At 28.9% G+C, this 21,937-nt stretch overlaps 2 protein-coding genes across 9 annotated transcripts in view; one reads left to right on the plus strand and one right to left on the minus strand.

Moving 5' to 3' along the window:
- The first annotated feature begins 56 nt into the window (after positions 1-56).
- Positions 57-21,083, plus strand: LOC142321612 (uncharacterized protein C15orf61). Of its 7 annotated transcripts, XR_012755677.1 has the most exons (6): positions 57-449; positions 3,261-3,423; positions 8,323-8,622; positions 13,379-13,529; positions 16,398-16,662; positions 20,688-21,083. XR_012755677.1 is itself a non-coding variant. In XM_075359838.1 (3 exons), the coding sequence occupies exons 1-2, from the start codon at positions 158-160 to the stop codon at positions 3,386-3,388; spliced, it is 420 nt and encodes a 139-aa protein (XP_075215953.1). In that variant the 5' UTR covers positions 57-157; the 3' UTR covers positions 3,389-3,423; positions 20,688-21,083. The 7 variants fall into 7 exon arrangements, 1 of the variants encoding a protein (XP_075215953.1); XR_012755676.1 differs by lacking the exon at positions 16,398-16,662; XR_012755675.1 differs by lacking the exon at positions 16,398-16,662 and having other exon boundaries at positions 13,379-13,509.
- The window catches only part of LOC142321611 (activating signal cointegrator 1), a 44,010-nt gene continuing 33,787 nt past the window's right edge, over positions 11,715-21,937 (minus strand). Inside the window, exons 11-12 of one of the 2 annotated variants that reach the window (XM_075359837.1) lie at positions 15,512-15,703; positions 11,715-13,294 (exon numbers count right to left, since the gene is read on the minus strand). In XM_075359837.1, coding sequence (XP_075215952.1) covers positions 13,203-13,294; positions 15,512-15,703 — 284 coding nt within the window. In that variant the 3' untranslated portion in view covers positions 11,715-13,202. The remainder of the gene's footprint in view (positions 13,295-15,511; positions 15,704-21,937) is intronic. The other variant, XM_075359836.1, reaches the window with a different exon arrangement.

Raw genomic sequence — 21,937 nt, forward strand, 5'->3', positions numbered from 1 at the left:
ATTAATATCATGACCTAAATACATCGTACGTTCCTACATAAAATACGAAGGTGATAAGTTCACCTTAAGTTACATATTATCTTATTTACTAGGAATTATATCATTTTTAAATTATTTAATCTACTTAATATTTTATTAATTGAAAGCCAGCCGTGTTATGTCATTTTTAAAGTGGTTAAGGTCACAAAAACCAGCAGCATCCGAAGTGTTAACAGCTTACTTGCAACAGTGTGGTGAACCGCCTTGGACTTCTTATTTTGTAAAATATAGTAGTGTAATTAATGATCAAAGGGGATTGTCTCATTTTAATTGGAAAGTTGGTAATAGTAACTACCATATACTTAGAACAGGATGTTATCCTTACATAAAATATCACTGTTCTAAGAGGGCTCCCCAAGATTTATCATTTGACAATAGAATGATGGGTTTGATTAAACTGATTAATTTAGGTAAGCTAGCAAAAACTGATTGTTCAGCGACATTTTTAACCTAGTTTTACACATGCGTCCGATTTAAATTGCAATTTTCCTCAGTAATTGAGAGTTACAATGCATGCTGTGTGTTTTAATTTAATCCTTTTAGGGAAATTAATACCAGTCGACTTAATAAGTAAACAATTTTGCTAAAAAAAAAAACAATTGCAGAACAATTTGCTGAAAAAACATTTTTTTTTAATTTAACTTGTATTCTAATTAATGAACTTGCCCTTTTAATGGCCTTTTGGAATCAATTATCAACAACTTATACATTAAAGTTTATGGTAATTGTGTTAACAGCACCTGCCTTGAAACAGTCAGAAAACCTTTTATGTATTATGTAGTTGAATAATACATAAAATACATTTTGTTTTTATCAAATATAGTTCATAAATTTCATATTAAATTATTTTGCAGTTCTGATTTTTGTGTGTAAAATTTAAAGCAGTTAATATTTATATCCTGTTTTTAAGAGATGATTTGTAACCATACAAAGATACACAAAGCAGAATCAACTATACTAATACACAACAACAGATTCTATTTTTTTTCAGTCACTATAAGAATGGCACGCACACACACCATGGGACCAAACATTAACCAAAACTTAAAAAAATATTACACTTAATTTTATTTATTTAAAATAACATCAAATTATTCATTTATTGCTATCCTTCATTACAGTATGTTCTTTGTTAATTGTTAATATTTAACATATTTACTACAATCTCAGATATTTGTTTTATTTATCTACACATTACTGTGTTACCAAATTAAGTAAACATGGATTTCTCATCTTTAAGACGCTTTTTACGTACTTATATATCCACCTAATTTCAACATTCTCCTGTACCAATCAATTTAAAACATTTTTTTCTTTTACCAGTTTCACAAACATAATATATATGCTACACTGTACCCAAATATTTTCAAGAAATTATTTCTATTTCCAGAGAATTGGAAAGGTAGAACAAATTCATTAACTTAAATAAGAGCTGTTTAGAAATTTTTAATAATTAAAAAATATTTTGCAGCTTTTGACTTTCTGGTTCAGTTTCCTCTAAAACACTCATTGCATGATTTATTATAATACAGATATTGTATTAAATATATTAGACATTTGGCGTAGTGCCAGTGTACTTTTGATGCCTTCATCTACCCTATAAAAAATAAATCCTGCAACTTCTTATATGTACCCCTATCTTAATATTTAATGGTTTATTATTTTAAATTTTATTTCATCATCTTTGTTTCTCTTATTTATGTTTAAACTAAATTTATCTCCTAGAAATAAGTTCATGGGTATTCACTATTTCTTTAAAACTCGTGTTTGATCTTTTGCCAAAGGAACCATATCAATAATGTTTAATGTGGTCAATGATGATTAAAATCTTTACTTTCTCCCTTTAGATAGTTATTTCTGTATTGTTTAATGATAGATAGATAATAATTTTTGTATTGTTTCTTTTATAAACATATTGTAAAACAAAGTCTCATCTCTTTCTGAACCAGTTCTTTATTTGGTTAGTGTTGAAGATTATGCAAACTAAAAAATGTTTAATAATTAACTGAACCAAATTTATTTAATACAAAGTTTTGAAAATTTGCATCATAACAAAACCCTTTGCCATTATCTGTGACTAATGCTGCTGTTCTCATTTTTTTATCAGCTTACGTTAGCCTATTGCTGGAAATATTTCTTAAGTTAATAAGATGCACAGAATTGCAAAAATATTGCATTTAAATTGCGTCTGTTCATTTAGTACATATTGTTAGTGCACTATATAATGCTTAGTGTGTTCAGATATTAAAATGGCACAGAACTTCAAAGACATAGTGAACATTTAAAAGCTCTTCATAGCAACACTATCAGTATTTACCAGCCAAATCAGAAATTCACCAAACGGTTAATATTAATATTTATACATGGATAGAAAAGGCTTAACATGCTCAAATATTATTAAATAATGTTTCTTTCTTTTGTTTGTATAGTTTTGTTTTTCATTGTAATATGTGGAGACTAAATGTAACATATTAAAGAATTTCTAATGTTTAATTTACCCAAAAAATGCACTCAATCATTCATTACAGCTTGAAAGAGATTTCCTAAAGGCACTTTATTAAAACTTCTGAAACACTGATTGTAACAAACTGTTTAAGTATTATTTACTAGCAAAATATAAACAAAAGGAAAAGCTTTATGAAAAAAATATGAATACTACAAAGAGATTTAATTGAACAACAATTTTTTTCGTACAGTAACTGTCTCAAGCCATGGAAAACAAAATATGAAATTAAATTTTCATGTATGATAAGTAATGATTAATATGATTTTAATCATATTAAAAATATAATTAGTAATACACTGGAAGTCACCAAACACTTTATACCATTAACATTTCCAAATATTCATGCATCATCTGTTAATGATTGTAGTTTATTACCAGTAAGAATTACAGTTCACAACTTTTCCTCCATTTTTTTAAGAACTTAGAAAAAATTATATAAAAACAACTTTTAAAAATCTGTAATTTATCAAAAGAATTAATATGCAGCTACGTGCAGTAAATCTTGCAGTTAAGTCAAATAAATCGATAAAATTAACACTGATCTAAAAGGTAGAGCCTGACAGTTTTATTTGGGGCGTACTTATAAAAGTGTACAATAGTACAATATAAAAATGAATATGTGTAAAAGTTACTTTATAACAAGATAAAAATCATTAAGTTGTTCTTGATTTTGAACATTCTTCATTAAGTAATTATTGGTTAATAATTATTACAGGTATTCCTTCACTGATGTATGGTATTGCAGCAATTATGTTAATAACTCACAAAGAAATAGTTAAAACATCTAAAGGAAATGTCTATATTTATTTCTTAATTAAAGAGCATAAGGGAGCAGAATATTAAGTGGTGTGATTTACCAGCCATAAATTATTAAATAGGTAATAATTAATTTTATAAATACTTTTGTTTATAAACTACAATCACTACATTTATAAAATTCAATTTTTCAGTTAAATTACAAATTATTACTCTATCAAACAGCAGGTGAACATGTTGAATCTAAGAAAGCAGTTGTTTTTCAGCTGTTTCAAATAAGATTTTTCGCTTTTGTTTGTTAGCTAAACTAAAGTTTAGATTTATGTAACATACAAGGGTTATTCAATAATTAAAGACACAAATAGCTATGGAGGTAAAATAGTTGGTAAGAGGATTATGATGCTTTCAGAACAGTTAGCTGATAACCCTGTGATGACTTATGATCAACTAAAATTGTTTTGTTATTACCTCAAAATCTTATTTTATAATGGTGAGTCTTCCTGAAGTTTGTAAAGTAGTTGGAACAGGTTGCAGTGATCCATTTTTTTGTTTTCTAAATTTGAAAAACTGGTTAAAATTTACTTTCTTATTACCAAACAATACAGACATTTGTATGAACTGCAGACATTTTTACAAGTGGGTAGAAAAATTTAAACACAGTCAAACTTCAGTGATGAGCATTTTTCTAGATGTCTAATTGAAGTTTCAGCTGCAGTGCTTGAAACTCACATAGACTATCTCATCCAAGAAGATCGATGGATTAGAATGGAGATTATAGCTAAAAAAATACAAGTAATTATTGGTACAGTTCATAACATTATCAAGTTTAAATACTGTAAACAAGCACAAGATGGATTTCGAGAAAGTTATAATATAACTCCAGATCACCATAAGGAGACAAAATTTCATGCTGAAACAACTGTATAAGCAGGAAAACAATGATTTTTTGGTTATCACCATAAGGAGACAAAACTTCATATGTGTTCAGTGCTGAGACACTGGTTTCATCAGGAAGACTATGCTTTTTTGCACAGTAACCTGTGATGAGACATTGAATTTACAAATACAAACTGAAATCAAAAAGACAGAGCATGAAGTGGAAGCATATGAGTTCACCTCGAAAAAAAATTCTGAATTCAACCTTTAGCAGGAAACATCTTTATGACAATTTTTTGGGATTCAAAAGGCCTGGTTTTTATTGATTTTGTAGATCAGCGAACAATAAATAGCTCATATCACTTTGACATGCTTAACAACAAAGTGAAGTCAGCAGTGTTGAAAAAACCCAGAATCTCAGCAAAGGCATCATTCTGCCAGGCTTCACACAGCTCAGATAACTAGAGAAACTATTGGCTAGGTAAGTACTATAATCCACATGCAGTCCTGACTTGCCCCCATTGGATTTCCACTTGTCTGATCCATTCAAGAAGACACTATGTGGTAAGAAGTTTAATGGCAAACCCGACGTCAAAGAAAATGTGCTAAATAGACTCTGACACCATAACGAAGATTTCTTTGCAGCAAGCATAAATAAGTTGATTCTAAGGAACAAGTGAATTAATATTGCTGGATTAAATTGAAAAGTGAAAAAAATTCATGTAACTAAACCGTTTTAGATCTAAAGCAATTTGTGTATAATTATTGAATGACCCTCATTTATAATATTTACAAAAATATTTCTATGTATGAAATAGACATTACATACTAGATGTTCATAAAAAAAATTAGTAAATAGTTGGATAACTTTCCAATCTTTATTTTTGATAGTTTCTAATTTCAAATATGACATATAGTTTTAAATATTAATGACTTAAGTATGCAATATTTAGAATATTGTTACTGAAAATGTTCAGTAAAAAAAATTTTAGCCACTTGATCAAAGGTTTTTACTTAAAAATTATGCAATATTAAAAGTTTTTTATTCTGGGTCTCAGTTGATCACCTTTTTTTTGAGGTGGAGGAACCCCATTTACGGGCTCCAAAGCAGTGTTGGACTCACTAACATGTTCTGCAAGCTGTTACAGAAAATGCATATGTATTTCTGCGCACTACCGACTAAACCTCCACCCCTGGCAACCCCACCTCCAGGGAAACTGCTAATAAAGCATTACTTCAGGAAGGGGATAAGCGCCCACACACACATTCGGTCTTCACTAGCAAACATCATCCATACCAAACCACTACAAGAACACCTAAAGAGAAAATCATTCAGAAAAAGTAGAACACCTAACAGTACTAAGATGTACCACACATATTTATACATTCATACAATCAAGCCAACTCAAGACAAGTGCACCACAATCAAGAAGACATGGCCACATGACATAACTTATCCACCAAAGTACATTCAAAAGTTAATTAAGTTTCAACAATCTCACCCAGAGTACACAAAACACACACAAATATACAAACACACGCACACAAAACTCAACTACTTACCACTTATCATTTACCCACGCAACCATCAACCACAATCATTAAACGTGAGAAACACCCTCAGGCACCAGAAGTGGAGTGTCCACGGCCTCAGCGCACCAAAGTGACCCCCCCCTCATGCTCAAGAGGGCCCCCAAGGAACTCAGCCGCAGACCTGTCCAACCTGGCACCTTCTGACACCTCATGCCCTTGTAGGCCGCACCAATGCTCACCATCTCCTACAAGTTTTTCAGTTGATCTCCTTGACCAAATGACATTTTTTTTTATCAGTGTTGTAGAATTTAGATAATAAAAATCTAAGCAGGTAAGGTAAGTTTTTAGCTTACCTTACCTGCTTGTCAGTAGGAGTGTAAGCTGAAAATTATGCAGTCTGTGCAAATTTTGTGCCTGTTTTCATACATAATTTTTGCAATCCACTTAAAGAATTCAGCATATCTCATGTTTGTGAACAGATTTGATCAAATGCAGTGTAATTTTGTTAACAAATTCAATAAAACTAATGATAAAAAACTGTTAATGATAAAAAAAGATTTTAATGGATGCTAGTTTTTAATTTCCAAAGAAAAAAATTGCCCAACTAATTTATTTTGTAGAAGATAATGTTGGGTACACATACACTAAATATCGTTAAAATATCTCAGTCCATTTTTAAGATATAAATTTTTATTGAAAAAACACAAAATGACAGACTGAAAAAGAAAACAAAATATGGCATTTGTCCATATGAACTTTTTTTGTTAGTTTGATATCCTGAATCATCCCTTAAGTTTGGCTAACATCACAAGAGGGATAATAATAGCTGTAGCTATAGGCCCTCACCACAGCGATATAAATATTTTTGTGCTGGAGGAAATAAAAAAAATAAAGGTACTGTGATACCCTTTTGTCCAGGGCAATCAAAAATCAGACCAAAGCTGGGACATGTAAAATCAAATTTCAGCTTTTTTTTTGGGTAATTGGCTTTTCAAGATATGGGGCAAAAACTGCTTAAAGCTTAAAAATAATGTTCTTCCTTCCCTAAATGCAATTAACTTAAAACTTTGGAATTTCAAATAAGTCCTCTCATCATATTCAGCTCAATTTTCTATGACTGCTATAAATTCAAAATTGCGAAAACTAAACCTTCCTTTTTTATAATTTTCTTCAAAATTTAATCCCATTTATAGAAAATTGTTGAACCATTTTTGAAGAATTCACGATAGTCAATCCAGAGATATTAATCAAAATTCAGGCAAACATGGATATATTTACTTATGTCTTATAAAAATTTCTAGTTTTTTGTGTTTTGGATAGAGCTACTTATAGGAAAGTACAATCCATTACAAAATTGTAGTGACTAAAGGTTGGGGATATAGATATAATAATCAAAATTTGTACTTTACTGTATAATTAAAACTTTATTCAGAAATATACATATGTATACAAACCTTTTAGCCTAAGATGTGCATTGCAATATGAATGTGCATAAGTTTTACAAATGTTATTCATTATGAATATATAGTTTGCAAATGAGACCATATACTGGCTGCATTAGCACTAGATCTATTTGCACAGTTTTAGTAAAAACTGATGGAACAAAGATTTGTTGAAAACAATATTCTGTTACTAGCAAGAAATGTGTTAACATTTTTTTGTTTTGCAGCAAAGCTACTAAAACTAACTAGCTTCAGTTTTAAGTGTTTATTACATTCAGAAAAGTTTATATAAAATTTTAAAAACTTAATTTTATCTAAAACTGAATATACATAAAATCTTAACTTTTTAAATACATTCTCAAAAATTATTTTTCACTTTTCAAAGCAAAAACAGAATTAATATTTACTAAGAATTTGAAGTATGGGACAGATGTTTGCAATCTTTGCTTTGCTAGCTTTTTAAGCATTTTTGTATCATATCAAACAAATTTATTTACATCAACTTTGACTATTATATGACTAACAAACCAATGTTTGTATGTTGCCTATGGACTACATACAAACATAATACAAACAGAATATATATATATATATATATATATATATATATATATATATATATATATATATATATATATATCTGTCGCTAGACAGTCATTAATTATTTTTAATGTATTCTTCAGTGAAGTTTCAAAATTAAAAACTTTTTTCTAAATGTTCTTAAATTATACTAAGTAATAGTAATAATTACTAGTAATTTCTCTAGCAACTGTGTCCTATATAAGATTATGTAAATTTTGTATTTGTAGTCAAAAAAATATATATATAATGTAAATCTGAGTGTCCTGAGCCACAATTCTAGTTGATATAGATATATGTACAACTTGTATATCTACTTCGTACAACCCTGTTTGTAAACCACTAGTAGGCAACACGCTGATTCATTTGCCTCTGTATTGCAAGTAGAAATAAAATCATTTACTTTAATATTAATTGAAGCAGAAACCATACACAGAGGTTAGAACCTAATATTGTAAGCAAGATTGACTTAAGGATAGGAACTTTCAACATATTTTATTTAGGTGAAATATAATTCAAATTAAAAGTAACATTTTTAGACAGCTATTGATAGTCACTTTCAAATTAGTATACCAGATGTTTATTTCACAGGTTGCCAGAGAGAATGTTTGGGCAGTTTCTGATTGTATCTTAATGTACTCATCTTCTTATTTCTAGTTTATTTACTGAAGTGATCCAGTGAATGGAAAGTCACTTCACAGACAAAAAAAAAAAAACATCGGTTTGAAGCAACTCTATATTAAATTATTCCATTTTAATAAATAAATATCTGTTCATTACTTATTTTGGTTTATTACTGCCCAGAGTTGAACAGTGTAATTTAAATAATATGAGAGTTTTAAAATTAATTTCCATGGTGTACGATTTATCAACCATGAAAGGATATCATAGGTTTGTATTTGAGAAAAGAATGTAATATAAAACTAAAATTTTATGAAAACCTTAATCATTATTGATTATAAATTTATGATAATGAAATTTTCTGTTGTGGGAGTCCTAACAAGAATTTTTCAATAAGTTCAGCTTAAACTTTTTATGAAGCTACTTGGCAAGTTTACAGATATTAAAATTAATAAGTGAACATGACCGAATTAAAAGAAAAATTATATATCAGCTGTAATATGTCAATAACACAAATAAGACTGAATCTTAATAACTGATGACTGTGTTTGGTGTTGTACATTGAGCAAGTTATTTCAAAGGTACAACAAAGCTGAAATTCAGAAAATTAAATTTATAGCGAATTGTTGCCTCTGTAGTTGTCTGCATGCTAGAATTAATAAAAAAGTGATTCCCTTTGTCATATTGATAGAACTTGTATACCTATCTGTTGAAGTTAGTTGTACAAAAAAAAAAGTTGCTGTAGCAGAACTTAGTAATTAATATTTTATTACTGTGACAATATTACATTAATTAAACTGCTTTTATTGGAAAGTGAAAACAGTAAAAAACTTCCTAAATTACAAAAAAGGACTTTTATTCTATATAAGACAGTGTCAACTTTCAATATACTTATTTCATGTAATATATTGAACACCATTACCTTTTTTTTTTTTGTGGGCGAAAAACGCCTGGGTGTTATCATCGTCCGGAATTTTATTAATAAAAGGGTAAAATAACTCCAAAATAATAAAACTTATAATGTGTAAAATTGATATTAATCATATAATAAAAATTTATTAAAACAAGAGTCAAGAAGGTAAAATAAAACTATGAAGTCTTTAAAATATACATGTTAAAATAATCGAATAAAGAAACTATATAAAACTTATGTAATTCCAATGGGTTGTGCAAAAGGCTCCCTTCGCAGATAATAAAATTAAAGACGTAGAACCAAAAAAATCAAAATTGGAAGTAAAGGTTAAAAATTATCAACAACTCTTCTAGCATAAAAATATATATGATATTATTAAATTTTTTGCAGTAACCTGGTACTATGCAAAAACAGAAACATCCGGTCCAAAATTCCGCTATTATTGTACAAGATACCACAGATGTTTCTAGGTAGATTAAACTTACGACGCAACGCTGCATAACATATGCAGTCTACTTGCATGACATTCACAAATCTACTTGTTTTACAACCAGCTTTGTTTAAACCAGTGGTTCCAACTTGTATGTCACTCAGTCTCACAGGGTATTTCATGAAATTTTAGAATCTAAAAATAAATTTTATGTCATTCAGAAACTTTGTGTAACACAATTTATGCTTACCATAAAACCTTTAATACAGTAAAATTTATTGAGACTGTATCGGCCAACAATTGCAACAATGTTAACTTTTCTGCTTGCTAATTTTGTGATATACCTGTAACAATTCATAGTTAATTCTTCCCACACTTGGTAATAAACAGTGTGTGCAATGTTGCCACATTGAGGGATTTTCTGCTGAAAAACCCTGGCTACACTGCGAGTTTTTAGACTGTCCATTAGTAATCAGAACATATTGGTCAGTTTCAGTTTACATGTGGCATAAGCATATCTCACAATCGAAAAAAAAGCTGAATCAAATTCTGTGACCTGTAACAGCAATCATGGTAGTGCTAATTCAAATAATGTGAGAAGAAATTACGATTCCCTTCAGAATTTTTAAAAACAAGCTGTGCTTCGTAAATAGTGATAAATACTTGCATCATTGTTTTATGCGTAGTGGAGATGAACATAAACAGATACCAGAGTGCCTTATATGTGGAAGTGTATTGGCTTATCAGTCAATGATTATTGAATAAACTAAAACTGCTGCTCAACATCCTGCTTACATTTAAAAGAATGCACCCACCATTTGTGTGCTAACATTGACCTACATACACTGAATGTCTAATACTTAGCATAAGAACTACATATTGTTTTTTTTTCTTTACTAGTATCATTAGTGATCAAAAACAAATGTGTCAAGAAATCGTGGGTGTTCAGTGAAGTGTGTAGTCCAGTGATTCTCAACATTTTTAGTTTCATGAACCCCAAAAAGTAAAAAAAAAGATATAATGAATATTTTCCAACCCCAACCCAATGAAACATAGTTAAAACTATTTAGCTGCATTGATAGTGACAGGTATGAATATGCATGTATGAAGTGTACAAACATGAGCAATCATCCAACTTGATGTGTACATACTCCTTGTTATTTTGTCTGCTTGAATAATATTCACTGTGAGAGTGTCATGTTGGAACATGATCTGTAAGGGAATGCAGAATGTCAGTTTAGTTTCGAATGCAAAGCGTATGTCTGGTACCTTTATTAAAGTTTTTAAAAGCATAGTTTTATTGAAAATAATAATAAACATTTTTAGTTTTAGTTAAACATTTTTAGTGCACGTTTATAGTTTTTAGTTTTAAGAGTGTCTGTTATTTTTTCAATTATATTCTTACGCAAAATGGATAAATGTGTGAAAAAATGAAGTGAGCCATCTACATCCAGTGAGCTGGTAAAAATACAAGATTGTACAATAACTGTTGTACAAGTAACTGTGTACCACAAAGTGTGGTTTTACCTCATTGGATGAAAGTTCTCTCCGACCAAAGCATGAAATCATCAAAATTACTTGACACTTGGAACTAAACATCCTGATAATAAAAGCAAACCTTGGAATTTTTCAAAAGAAAATTACATACTTTGAGAAATCAACAAGGTATTTGTAAATCAAGCCACACTGATACAAAAACACTTGAGGCATCTTATAGCTCGTAGCATTCAGAGTAGCTAAGATGTCCAAACCTCATATTGCCTGCTGTAATTGATGAGGTCAGTGGTTTAATAGGTATGGAGGAAGCAAAAAAATTCTGCTTTTAATGATACAGTATCAAGGCAATCGATGATACAGCTGCCGATGTTTGCAATCAGATAATTCAGCAAGTGAGTTCAAGTAAATTTTTTAGTATTCAATTTGATAAATCAACAAATGTGGCAAACATTAACATTTCTCAATTACTATGTGTTATGAGATATGAATGCGATAAGGACAAATCAATAAAAACAAAATGTTGTTTGGAAATCAATATGTGGTCATGCAATAGAAAAATGTCTTTTATGTTTTTTTATGAAAGAATCTTTTATCACTTGAAAACAATATATTTCATATTTCCTTACTTCTATCGTGCATCACCAATGTTATATATATATTTTTTTTGTAATTACATTTACAGAGGTCATATCCTTAGTAATTTTAGCTTATTCTATAGTACATGTAACATAATCATTACTTTATTTGTGGAGCAGTCTTATTTTCATTTGTCATTGAATTATGCTGAATTTAAAACAGATATACCTAAAAAAAAGTATATCTCTAATGTATTCATATAAACATGTACTGCATCAGTGTTGCATCATCTGCAATATGTGGTCATGCAATAGAAAAATGTCTTTTATGTTTTTTTATGAAAGAATCTTTTATCACTTGAAAACAATATATTTCATATTTCCTTACTTCTATCGTGCATCACCAATGTTATATATATATTTTTTTTGTAATTACATTTACAGAGGTCATATCCTTAGTAATTTTAGCTTATTCTATAGTACATGTAACATAATCATTACTTTATTTGTGGAGCAGTCTTATTTTCATTTGTCATTGAATTATGCTGAATTTAAAACAGATATACCTAAAAAAAAGTATATCTCTAATGTATTCATATAAACATGTACTGCATCAGTGTTGCATCATCTGCAATATGTGGTCATGCAATAGAAAAATGTCTTTTATGTTTTTTTATGAAAGAATCTTTTATCACTTGAAAACAATATATTTCATATTTCCTTACTTCTATCGTGCATCACCAATGTTATATATATATATATATATATATATATTTTGTAATTACATTTACAGAGGTCATATCCTTAGTAATTTTAGCTTATTCTATAGTACATGTAACATAATCATTACTTTATTTGTGGAGCAGTCTTATTTTCATTTGTCATTGAATTATGCTGAATTTAAAACATATATACCTAAAAAAAAGTATATCTCTAATGTATTCATATAAACATGTACTGCATCAGTGTTGCATCATCTGAACAGCATGGCAGGTTTTAATCAGCTAACTGACGACTATTGAAAATAAAACTAAGGAGTATTGAATTCTGTGCTATAGCAGGAATCCTGATGTAAATGTAAATATGAAAGAAAATATTAGAGAAAAAATTCACTGAATGAAGTAAGTTTGGCATACCCTCACATGATAGCTGCTCTACTTGTAGATTTGATTATAAATAGTAACCATAAATTTTGATAATTGGAAAATTCTGTGAAGTAACTAATAATTCATAAATATTTCTGAAACCAGAAATATTTTTCAACTGTTTATTTAATATTTTATGGATTCAATTTATTAAAACATGACTTCTATTACAATAGTTTCTTTTTACTGATGTAGTATAAATAAAGATACAAAACACTTAAATATTAGTTAACTATTTACAATTTTTAAAAATAAGAAACTGCTTTTTTTATTTACATTAACACATTTTATTATTTTCTACTTAAAGTATGTTCAGCTTTAAGTTTGGCAACCCTTTGAAGTGACTTTACAGCCGCTTGATGTATTTTTGACTCCAGTGAATCTGCAATAATAAAAAAAGAAAAAATTGGTTACATGCAATATTCATAGCTCTATAATTTTATGGTAAACAAAACTTAATTTGCAGGTCTTAGTTAATTCTGGTAGCAGGAGTATATCCTGGATATCACATCCAGCATGAGGAAGGCAGCAGGTACATGTGATTGCACTCAACAATAAGCTAGTGACCACTTGTAATAGGGCTAGGACAAGACTTCGGTGAGGAGATTTAACCTAAGGTTTGAACCACTGGGATGGTTAGATATTAAGGATAATCTGATTAAGTGCTTCATTTATTGTAGATTATGGTTTTGTGACCAGAACTCAATCATCTCTTTCTGTTTACAAATGATCAGTCATTTGTAGCCTCATTTGGAAGTTGGAATATAGAATAATAATATTATGCACAACTACTACAAAATGCACAGTGTACAACCGGTAGACAACAAATTAAAAGGTTAATGTAAAAGGAATGAAATTATAATAAAATATTGATTTAAATTTATATACTATTGGTATAACCCATATAACCCAATATCAATATAACCAATTGGGTTATTCAATTGGTATAACGCAATTGAAAAGAAATAACTATTACCCAGAAATAGTAGTTTATGGAGGACAATGTTCTTCATCATATCAGGGGTAGATTCTGTCATGTTCTTTAAGACCATAACTTGGATTGTGTTCCAAGCCATGTAAGAATCTTGAGAAATAAAAGAACTGATGTACTGGCTCTACATATGAAGAAACCAAGCATTTTGCCAGTCTTGATCAGGCATGTTATCCATTTTGATTATGGATTCTTTCAAGTGTCGGAAGAGTGTGTGACAATAAGTAGCATCATATTAAAGATAGTATATCATTGTGGGAATCATCATGAAGAAGTGGTTCTTTATTTCTTATATTTGGAACATACCTGATTGAGGTGTAAATTCCCCATGTCATCCAGTGTGTGCCAACATGCGTCTTCGTAAAATTTAAGTAACAATATGCCCTACATTAACCAACTTTTCCTTAAATTTATTAGAAATCTCTTTGAATTTTAATACATTTTACCAGTACAATAAAATTTTATTGAATTTTACCAGATGATGATGTAATATCAGATGCAATCACATTCACCTGGGTGTGAATTAGTGATGAACTTACAACACATGCATCCTTCTGGTTTGATCAGTACCGCTTTGCATGTGTGTGTGTATATGCTCATACAATTACCATATCTTTAAAAATCTCAGAATTTGTAGCTTTATGAGAACCACTTACAATGTGTAATGCTTGAGCAGATGTGCAAGATATATGAAGTATCGCTCTCTATTTTTCCTCTCCCCTGCCCTTTCTCTCTCACTCTCTAATGTAATTCTAATTGTGATGGATTGCATCCCACAAAAGTTGTCTGTAATACTCTTTATTATCTTGTACAGTGTTAGTAGTGTATTCAACAACTTCTACCAGACTTTTCATCATTCACTTTCATAGTCATATGTTAATATAATTCATAGATTGTACAAATTTTAAACTCTGTCCAGCTGTAAGTAATTGCATTACTCAGTTCTGAATATAGCACCAGTCCATATGTCATCGTGTCAGACAAACATATGCAAATTAATATTTATCTATATTTTTATTTATCCAACATGGATTTTTATACCCAATTCTGTTTACTTCATTTTTCTGTTTGTCAATTACCTTTACAAGTATTTGTTTCAATTTCCTTTCAATGTTTCCCCTATTTCCATTTTCTGTATGTTGTATAAAATTTGATTTACATTATTTTATATGCATCCAATTAAATTTTTTCACAATTTTATAAACAGATTGCCAATAGTTTTTCAACAGCATGGCATTTTGGATTATAATATTCCATCTAGTTGTTCCCTCACAAAAAAAAAACTACACAGCAAATCAAAATATCTAGCAGCATAATTGTAAAATGAATTTATTCAAAGAAAAATAAATTAAACAAAGCAATTCAAACTATTCTCAAACATAGAGTACCATAGAATAACACCGCAAAATATATATACTAAATGTTTATGAACGCAGCATAATTTATAAACATAGCTTAATGTAAGTACAGTACTGCATCTATAAATGTAAAAATGTAGTAGATAAAGGTTAAAAGATATTAAAACAAAATTATATTTAAGATAAAAACATTTGTGTATAAATATAACATTTAAATTTATTAAAAAATAAAGTATTTAAAAATACTGACAAATTTTATGTTTTCCTTGCATTGGAAATCTTATTGGTAGAGCCTGTGGATCTTGGCAAATAAATACAAATGGGGAATCACTTTCTCCAGTGGGAAACTTTTCACGGTATTCTTCCTGAGGTAAACAGTCTGTTATATTAACACAACCCAGTAAACAACCAACAGGATACTCAGTTGGAAATCTTACATCCTCTGAAAAATATAAAGGCATAATTAATTAAATTTAATACTCCTGTTTTAAATTTAATATTCTATAGCAACCATTAGAAGATATATAAACCTAGCTAATAGCAAAGTTTGATCACATTAAATATGCTTGCTTCTGCTCAAAATAAACAAACTGAATTATTAGAACTATGAAAATGCAACTTGTGTAGACCCTAATTTAAGATACTTTATGGTTATTAAGACTACCTACAGCTCTGACTGCGATTTCATTTGTACATGCAAAGTAATTTTTTAATTATTATTTTATGGATAATTTAAAATTTTTATAAACATTAAGTTCTGAGATAAAATATACTGCAACAATAAACAAAAAGTAATTAAGTTATTCTCTTTTATTGCTTTTTTGATAATTAGTTTCATATTAAAATAGATATACAAAACAGCCAGTAAATCAATGAAGAGTAATAGAAAAATACAATTTATGTATATACAAAAAAATAGATAATTTTACAAATTTACCAGAATATATTTATTTTACGAATATTGTGTATTCAAGATTTAAATTATAGTTTCTTCAATGTATTTCTCTTAGCTCTAGCTCCACATTTTTACTAACATTACGTTTTTAAAAATATTTCACAATGAATTCTTAGAAAACTAAAAAAAAAGTTTTCTTGGCTAATTGTGTTTTAATTTTACTACTTTCTTTCCTGTTTAGCCTCCGGGAATTACCATCAGGTATTACTTCACAGGATGATATGTATGAGTGAAGTGTAATCTTGTACAGTCTCTGGTCGATCATTTCTGAGAATGCGTGGTTAATTGAAATACCCAACCACCAAAAAACACCGGTATCCACAATCTAGTATTCAAAATTCATATACAAGTAACTTGCCTTTACTACAATTTGAACGCTGCAATTCTTGACTTTGATAAATCAGCTGATCTACAAAGACATGTTTACCAATAGTTCAGCCGAATGGGTAATTTTACTACTTTAGAATTCCTTTACCTTACTTTATATTGCAAATACCCCACTTTCATGAGTTACTGTAATATATACATTAGTCTGCTGATGATAATAGAGGTTATCATTTCTTATTAACTAGAACTATAAAAAAATTGTTTTTCTCAGGCCTCCCCTAAACTAGGGCATAAACAGAGTACGCTAACTTTTTGGCGCCAGTACTGAATGTTATTCTAAGGTTTCATTGTACATATATAGAAGTGAATAGTAATTCATCTACCCATGTGATATACATTATTAGCCCAACATAATCTTTTGATCCTTAATCATTTCAAAATCAGGCAATAACAAGAAAGCATTTTTTACCCTCAAAAAAAAAAATCATTTCAACCTTGATTTTCATCATTTACTAACATTATTGATAAAGGAAGAAATGTCAATATATTAAAAATTGTTTCTAAAACCAAGAAGAAAAACAATGTTATAAAATAAGTCCAGGAATTCTTTATGTATGTTAAAATGTTTAAAATATCTGTTTTGCTAATGTTTAAAATCTACATTGGAAAATGTTTCTATTATTTAAAAAGTTATAAAATATGGTCCAGAAAAAATTTCTCATTTTATTTCTGAATATAAGCAAACTAAAAAGTTTTTCTCAATTTGTTTCTGAATATAAACAAACTATTATCTTCTTAAGCAGTGATTCATAAACTGGGGATCATGACTCCCCCTCCCCACAGGGGTCCTGATGATAAGAAAGGTGGGGGTTGTGAAATTAGCCTACAATTTTACACGCAAACAATAGTGAAATCATTTTATGAGAAAAAAGTCATTTATTATAAACATTTTCCTTCTACTCCATCTTGCAATTCCAATAAATGGGTTAACACTCTCCCTTGCAAAAACCATCTGACTTCTGTATAGAAAAAGAGATCTTTTCTTTTTACGCCATAGTTTAGCAAACACCCTATTCTGTAATGGTAGACTTTTAATAAAATTAACCATTTTTACAACTTCAAAAAGAATTTGTTTGAGATTTTCCAGCATATTTTTGTAGCAACAACATGTCTGTGAAGGAAGCAGTGTAATATTATATCCATTCTGCCTGTGGTATAAGACAATTTTTTCAGAAATCCACTGTTCTTTCCTGTTATTGCTTTTGCATCATCACAACATACTGCATTAAATTTTGTCCAATCTATGTTATAGGTTTTAGTAGTTTCATAAAATCATCGAAAAGATATTGTCCTGCTGCATGATCAAGTACTGATTTGCAAAACAACATATTTTCTTTGATTGATATGTCCCTATCACATTAATATATCACAAAACATAAGAATGAAAAATGTTTGCCAGATTGTTGATTCATCAAATTTAATAATAAAAATTTCACTTGCTGAATTATATCTAATTGAGAATATCGGCAGCCTTATCATCAATCGCCTTGATATTGGGTCATTAAAAAGTGATGACCTCACAGCGAATATTAGCAAGCATACCAAATTACAAGGAGCATGTGTACATCAAGTTAGTTAGAACCTGTAAAGTGTTCATCTATACATAACTGGTCACTTCATACATGCAAGTTCATCAACGCAGCTAAATAGTTTTAACTAGGTTTCATTGGGTGATGTTTGGGGGTTTGCGAAATATTCATTACATATTTTTTTCTTTTTGGAGTTAAGGAGCTAAAAATTTGAGAATCACTTGATAATAAGATATCAGGCAAAAAAATTAGGAAAAACATTATTACACCCGTATCATTTGCAATTCAGGCAAATGATAGTACAATATTTTTAGGCCATTACCATAAAAATCCTGGGCATTACTGATTGCTTGAATTGGAATTAATTGAATGTACACTCTGCTGTAATATTCATCTACAAAATTTGTATTTGTTAGCCAAATTCTGATTCAATTCTATTCTAAAAGTGGTATATCTTCTCAATTATGCCGATATTGTTTATGTTGATGAATTTTTCAAATGAAGTTTAAATCTGCAATAGTATAATACCCAGATATCCCAGACATGCAGTTTGAAAAGACTGTTAGGTATCTGGTAGGAATTTCAAAAGTCTTAAGAGTACAATTTTTTGCAAAATGTTGAATACATTCTTGGAATACAGTTGAAAGTGGTCAAACAAGTCTGTGAAAAAATTCCAAGAAAACCCAATACCTTTAGCTTGGAGAATATTGTAACTGGATCTTTGTTAGAGTTAATTGAACAGATCTATAATTCCAACAATATTGTTCATGGTCAAAGCTAAATTTATTCATTATAATTAACAGCACCTGCAATTCTCATTATAAGAAAATCAATATGCTACAATCGAAAAAATGTTCAGCCAGTTTTCATCTATGAGGTGAGAATTTTAAAAACATTTTACCTTGCTCACACTACTGGATGAAACAGATTACTACAATTTTCAGTATTGCACTCTCATAAAGTTAAGAAAATGAATTTTAATTTCATTCATCCTCAGATAATTTCCATCATAAATGCCTAAAGCTTTTAACAAATTTTAGTACTTTTCCTAGTTATTTGCAGACTGTTTCTTCCATTTCAGTGATTTCTTTTCACTACCAATATTTTGAAATATTTTTATTATTCTATGCTAATTTGCATTTCCCCACTTGAACTGCTTGCTAGTCTCATAACCAAAAAGAGCAACGACAAAAGCAATGATGAATTGTTCCAGGCACAAGACACTACCTACATGTCAAGGGTAAGGCATTTTTTATCCTCTACTTTTTGTCAGCATTGTGAGCTTCATGTAAAACATCACTTGTAAGTAACACATTACTTATAAAAAATAGAGAAAAATAACAATAAACATATTTGACTCAGAAGTTCCATAACTAGTCTAGTTAAGTTTGTAAAGCCGCTACTACATAACATCATAATTGTTAATTAACAAGTATACATCATAATTTAACAAAATATCTTATTAAAACTTTTGTTAATTAACAAGTATACATCATAATTTAACAAAATATCTTATTAAAACTTATGATAGTAAGGAATTGGCCAATCCAAAATTAATTTTAGTTACAATTTTAAACATAATTTGTCATTTTAACATGTTATAATTTCAACAATAATATTTTTTGTTATAAAAAAAAAAATTGGCAGATAAGAAATCTGATAAATCTATGAATGTCTTTATGGAGTAGCCTTTGATATTAAATTATCATGCCTGTATTCTGTACAAAGTTGTATGCTGTTGTATTCTCATACAACTGACGCTTTCCGATGGTGTCACCGGTCTAACCCCACCACTATTTCTCTGAATTGTCTAAGTCTGTGTGAGTATGTGTACTCACGCAAGCGTAACACTCTTTGTACAGAAAACGTTTGCTCATTTTTTTACGCATGATGTCATATTTCTTAAAATTCCATTTTAAGAAGGAATTTGATAACCAATGAATCATGCTGCTATTAATTTAATTTTTACGTTTTTAAAAAAATATCGTCCGTCGACGTATTAAGAAATCCAATAAAAATTTCTTACAATAAAAAAAAATACAAATAAATTCACCAATTTAAATAAGCCAATTCAATTAAATTTAAATTTAGGTCAGAATTTATAATGGTTACAGCATCCATTAAGGGTTTCCATTGTGTATTAAGCACAGAGAAATGATTCTTTGGGTTGGTTGTGTAGTTTGTTTTTACTTTTTGTAAAAACTAAAAACATTGCAAAACAATTTGCTATTGTTTTATGAAATTTGTTTTTGACATTATTTTTTTTTAGGCTCTAATTTATAACTCCCAACTTTTCATTTTATCTTTAAGAACATTTTGCAAAGTATAATACAATATGCCTTCATTTTTTTTGTTTGTTTTATTTAATTTTTTTATTTCATATTGAAATATGCATATTTCAATTGGTTTACTTTTTTTTACATTTAAGGACTTTTAAAATTAAAAAAAATTAATTTAATTAAAAAATAATATGTGATATTACTAGCATGCTAAAAACGCTTATAATTTTGTAAGATTGCAATTTTACTTTAGTTTTGAATTTTTATTTGTTTCAGAATGGAATTGCACATAGTCTTCCACTTTTGAAACCAGCAGGTCAGGCAAAAGAAAATCAGACAAAATTGACGAAGAACTGGCGCTCATATTAGATTAACAGCTACTTTTTTCAACAACACTTTTAACAACTATCTCTCTCAAAATGTGTTATATAATATAAATACATAATGTGTGATCATTTCTTATATTCTAAGTATTTAAAAATTTTTTTAAGTTATATTTTTTTGAAAAATAATTGTTAGAATATACTAAATTAATCTACAATTTTTACAATAAAATACATGCTACTTGTGATAAACTTCATTAGTTACTATAATTTTTGTCAATTGCTCTAATTTTCATGAACTGTAATTATAATTATTGTTACAAGTTCTAATAAAAGCTATCTTCTGATATTTTTATAGTTTTTATTGCAAATCAGAAAACTAATGCTTAGTAGAAAACAAAAGATTTCTATGTAATTCTGTAGAATATTTTTTTAAAAATAATTATTACATTTTTTTTTAGAAAATTATAATTTCAGTAACCTAAGATGACTCCTAAAATTGCTCTGATTGAATATTACATCACAGATTTTAAAAATCAATAATATCAAAGAACAAATTGAAAAACGGCAATTAACAAGCGGGTTGCATAACAGTAGGGGTCATTTATATGCCATTTGCTAATAACACACACATGGTGTCCATTACATATTTTCAAAGTTATGACACTCGAAGACTTAAAAAAAAACCTATGTATATTAGTGCTGTATACTGACATAATTTATTAAAAAAAAAGATAATTATTTAGTTGAGGTGCCTCACCTCGAAATCACAAAAAAACATCTCAAATCATTGTAAAATCTTTTGAAATGTATTTTATGATGGAAATGAAGTGTCAGAAAAGTAGATATTTGAATATTGATACACTCGATAATGCACACACATATGGTGTGTAAAAACCTTACCAGTCAAGGTTAGCGAGCGTAGGTTAAGTTTGATTAAATTATATTGGTAATGTTCTAGCAAATTTAACCAAACTTAACCTATGCTCGCTTCACTTTCTAACCTTGACTAGCAAGGTTTTTACACACCATAGGTGTGTGTGAATCTGCATTATCAAGTGTATCAATAGTCAAATATCTACTTTTCCAACACTTCATTTCTGTCATAAAATACATTTCAAAAGATTTTACAACAATTTGAGATGTTTTTTTTGTGATTTCGGGGTGAGGCACCCTGCAGACAATCAAACGTCAATGGAAGAA

This window comes from Lycorma delicatula, chromosome 3 (assembly GCF_047948215.1).
Source record: "Lycorma delicatula isolate Av1 chromosome 3, ASM4794821v1, whole genome shotgun sequence".
Lineage (NCBI taxonomy): Eukaryota > Metazoa > Arthropoda > Insecta > Hemiptera > Fulgoridae > Lycorma > Lycorma delicatula.

Excerpts from the sequence above, each read along its gene's own strand:
- LOC142321612 (XM_075359838.1), top strand. The coding sequence starts at position 158 with ATGTCATTTTTAAAGTGGTTAAGGTCACAAAAACCAGCAGCATCCGAA. Across the intron at positions 450-3,260 it reads GATTAAACTGATTAATTTAG|GTATTCCTTCACTGATGTAT; the intron begins GTAAGCTAGCAA and ends TAATTATTACAG.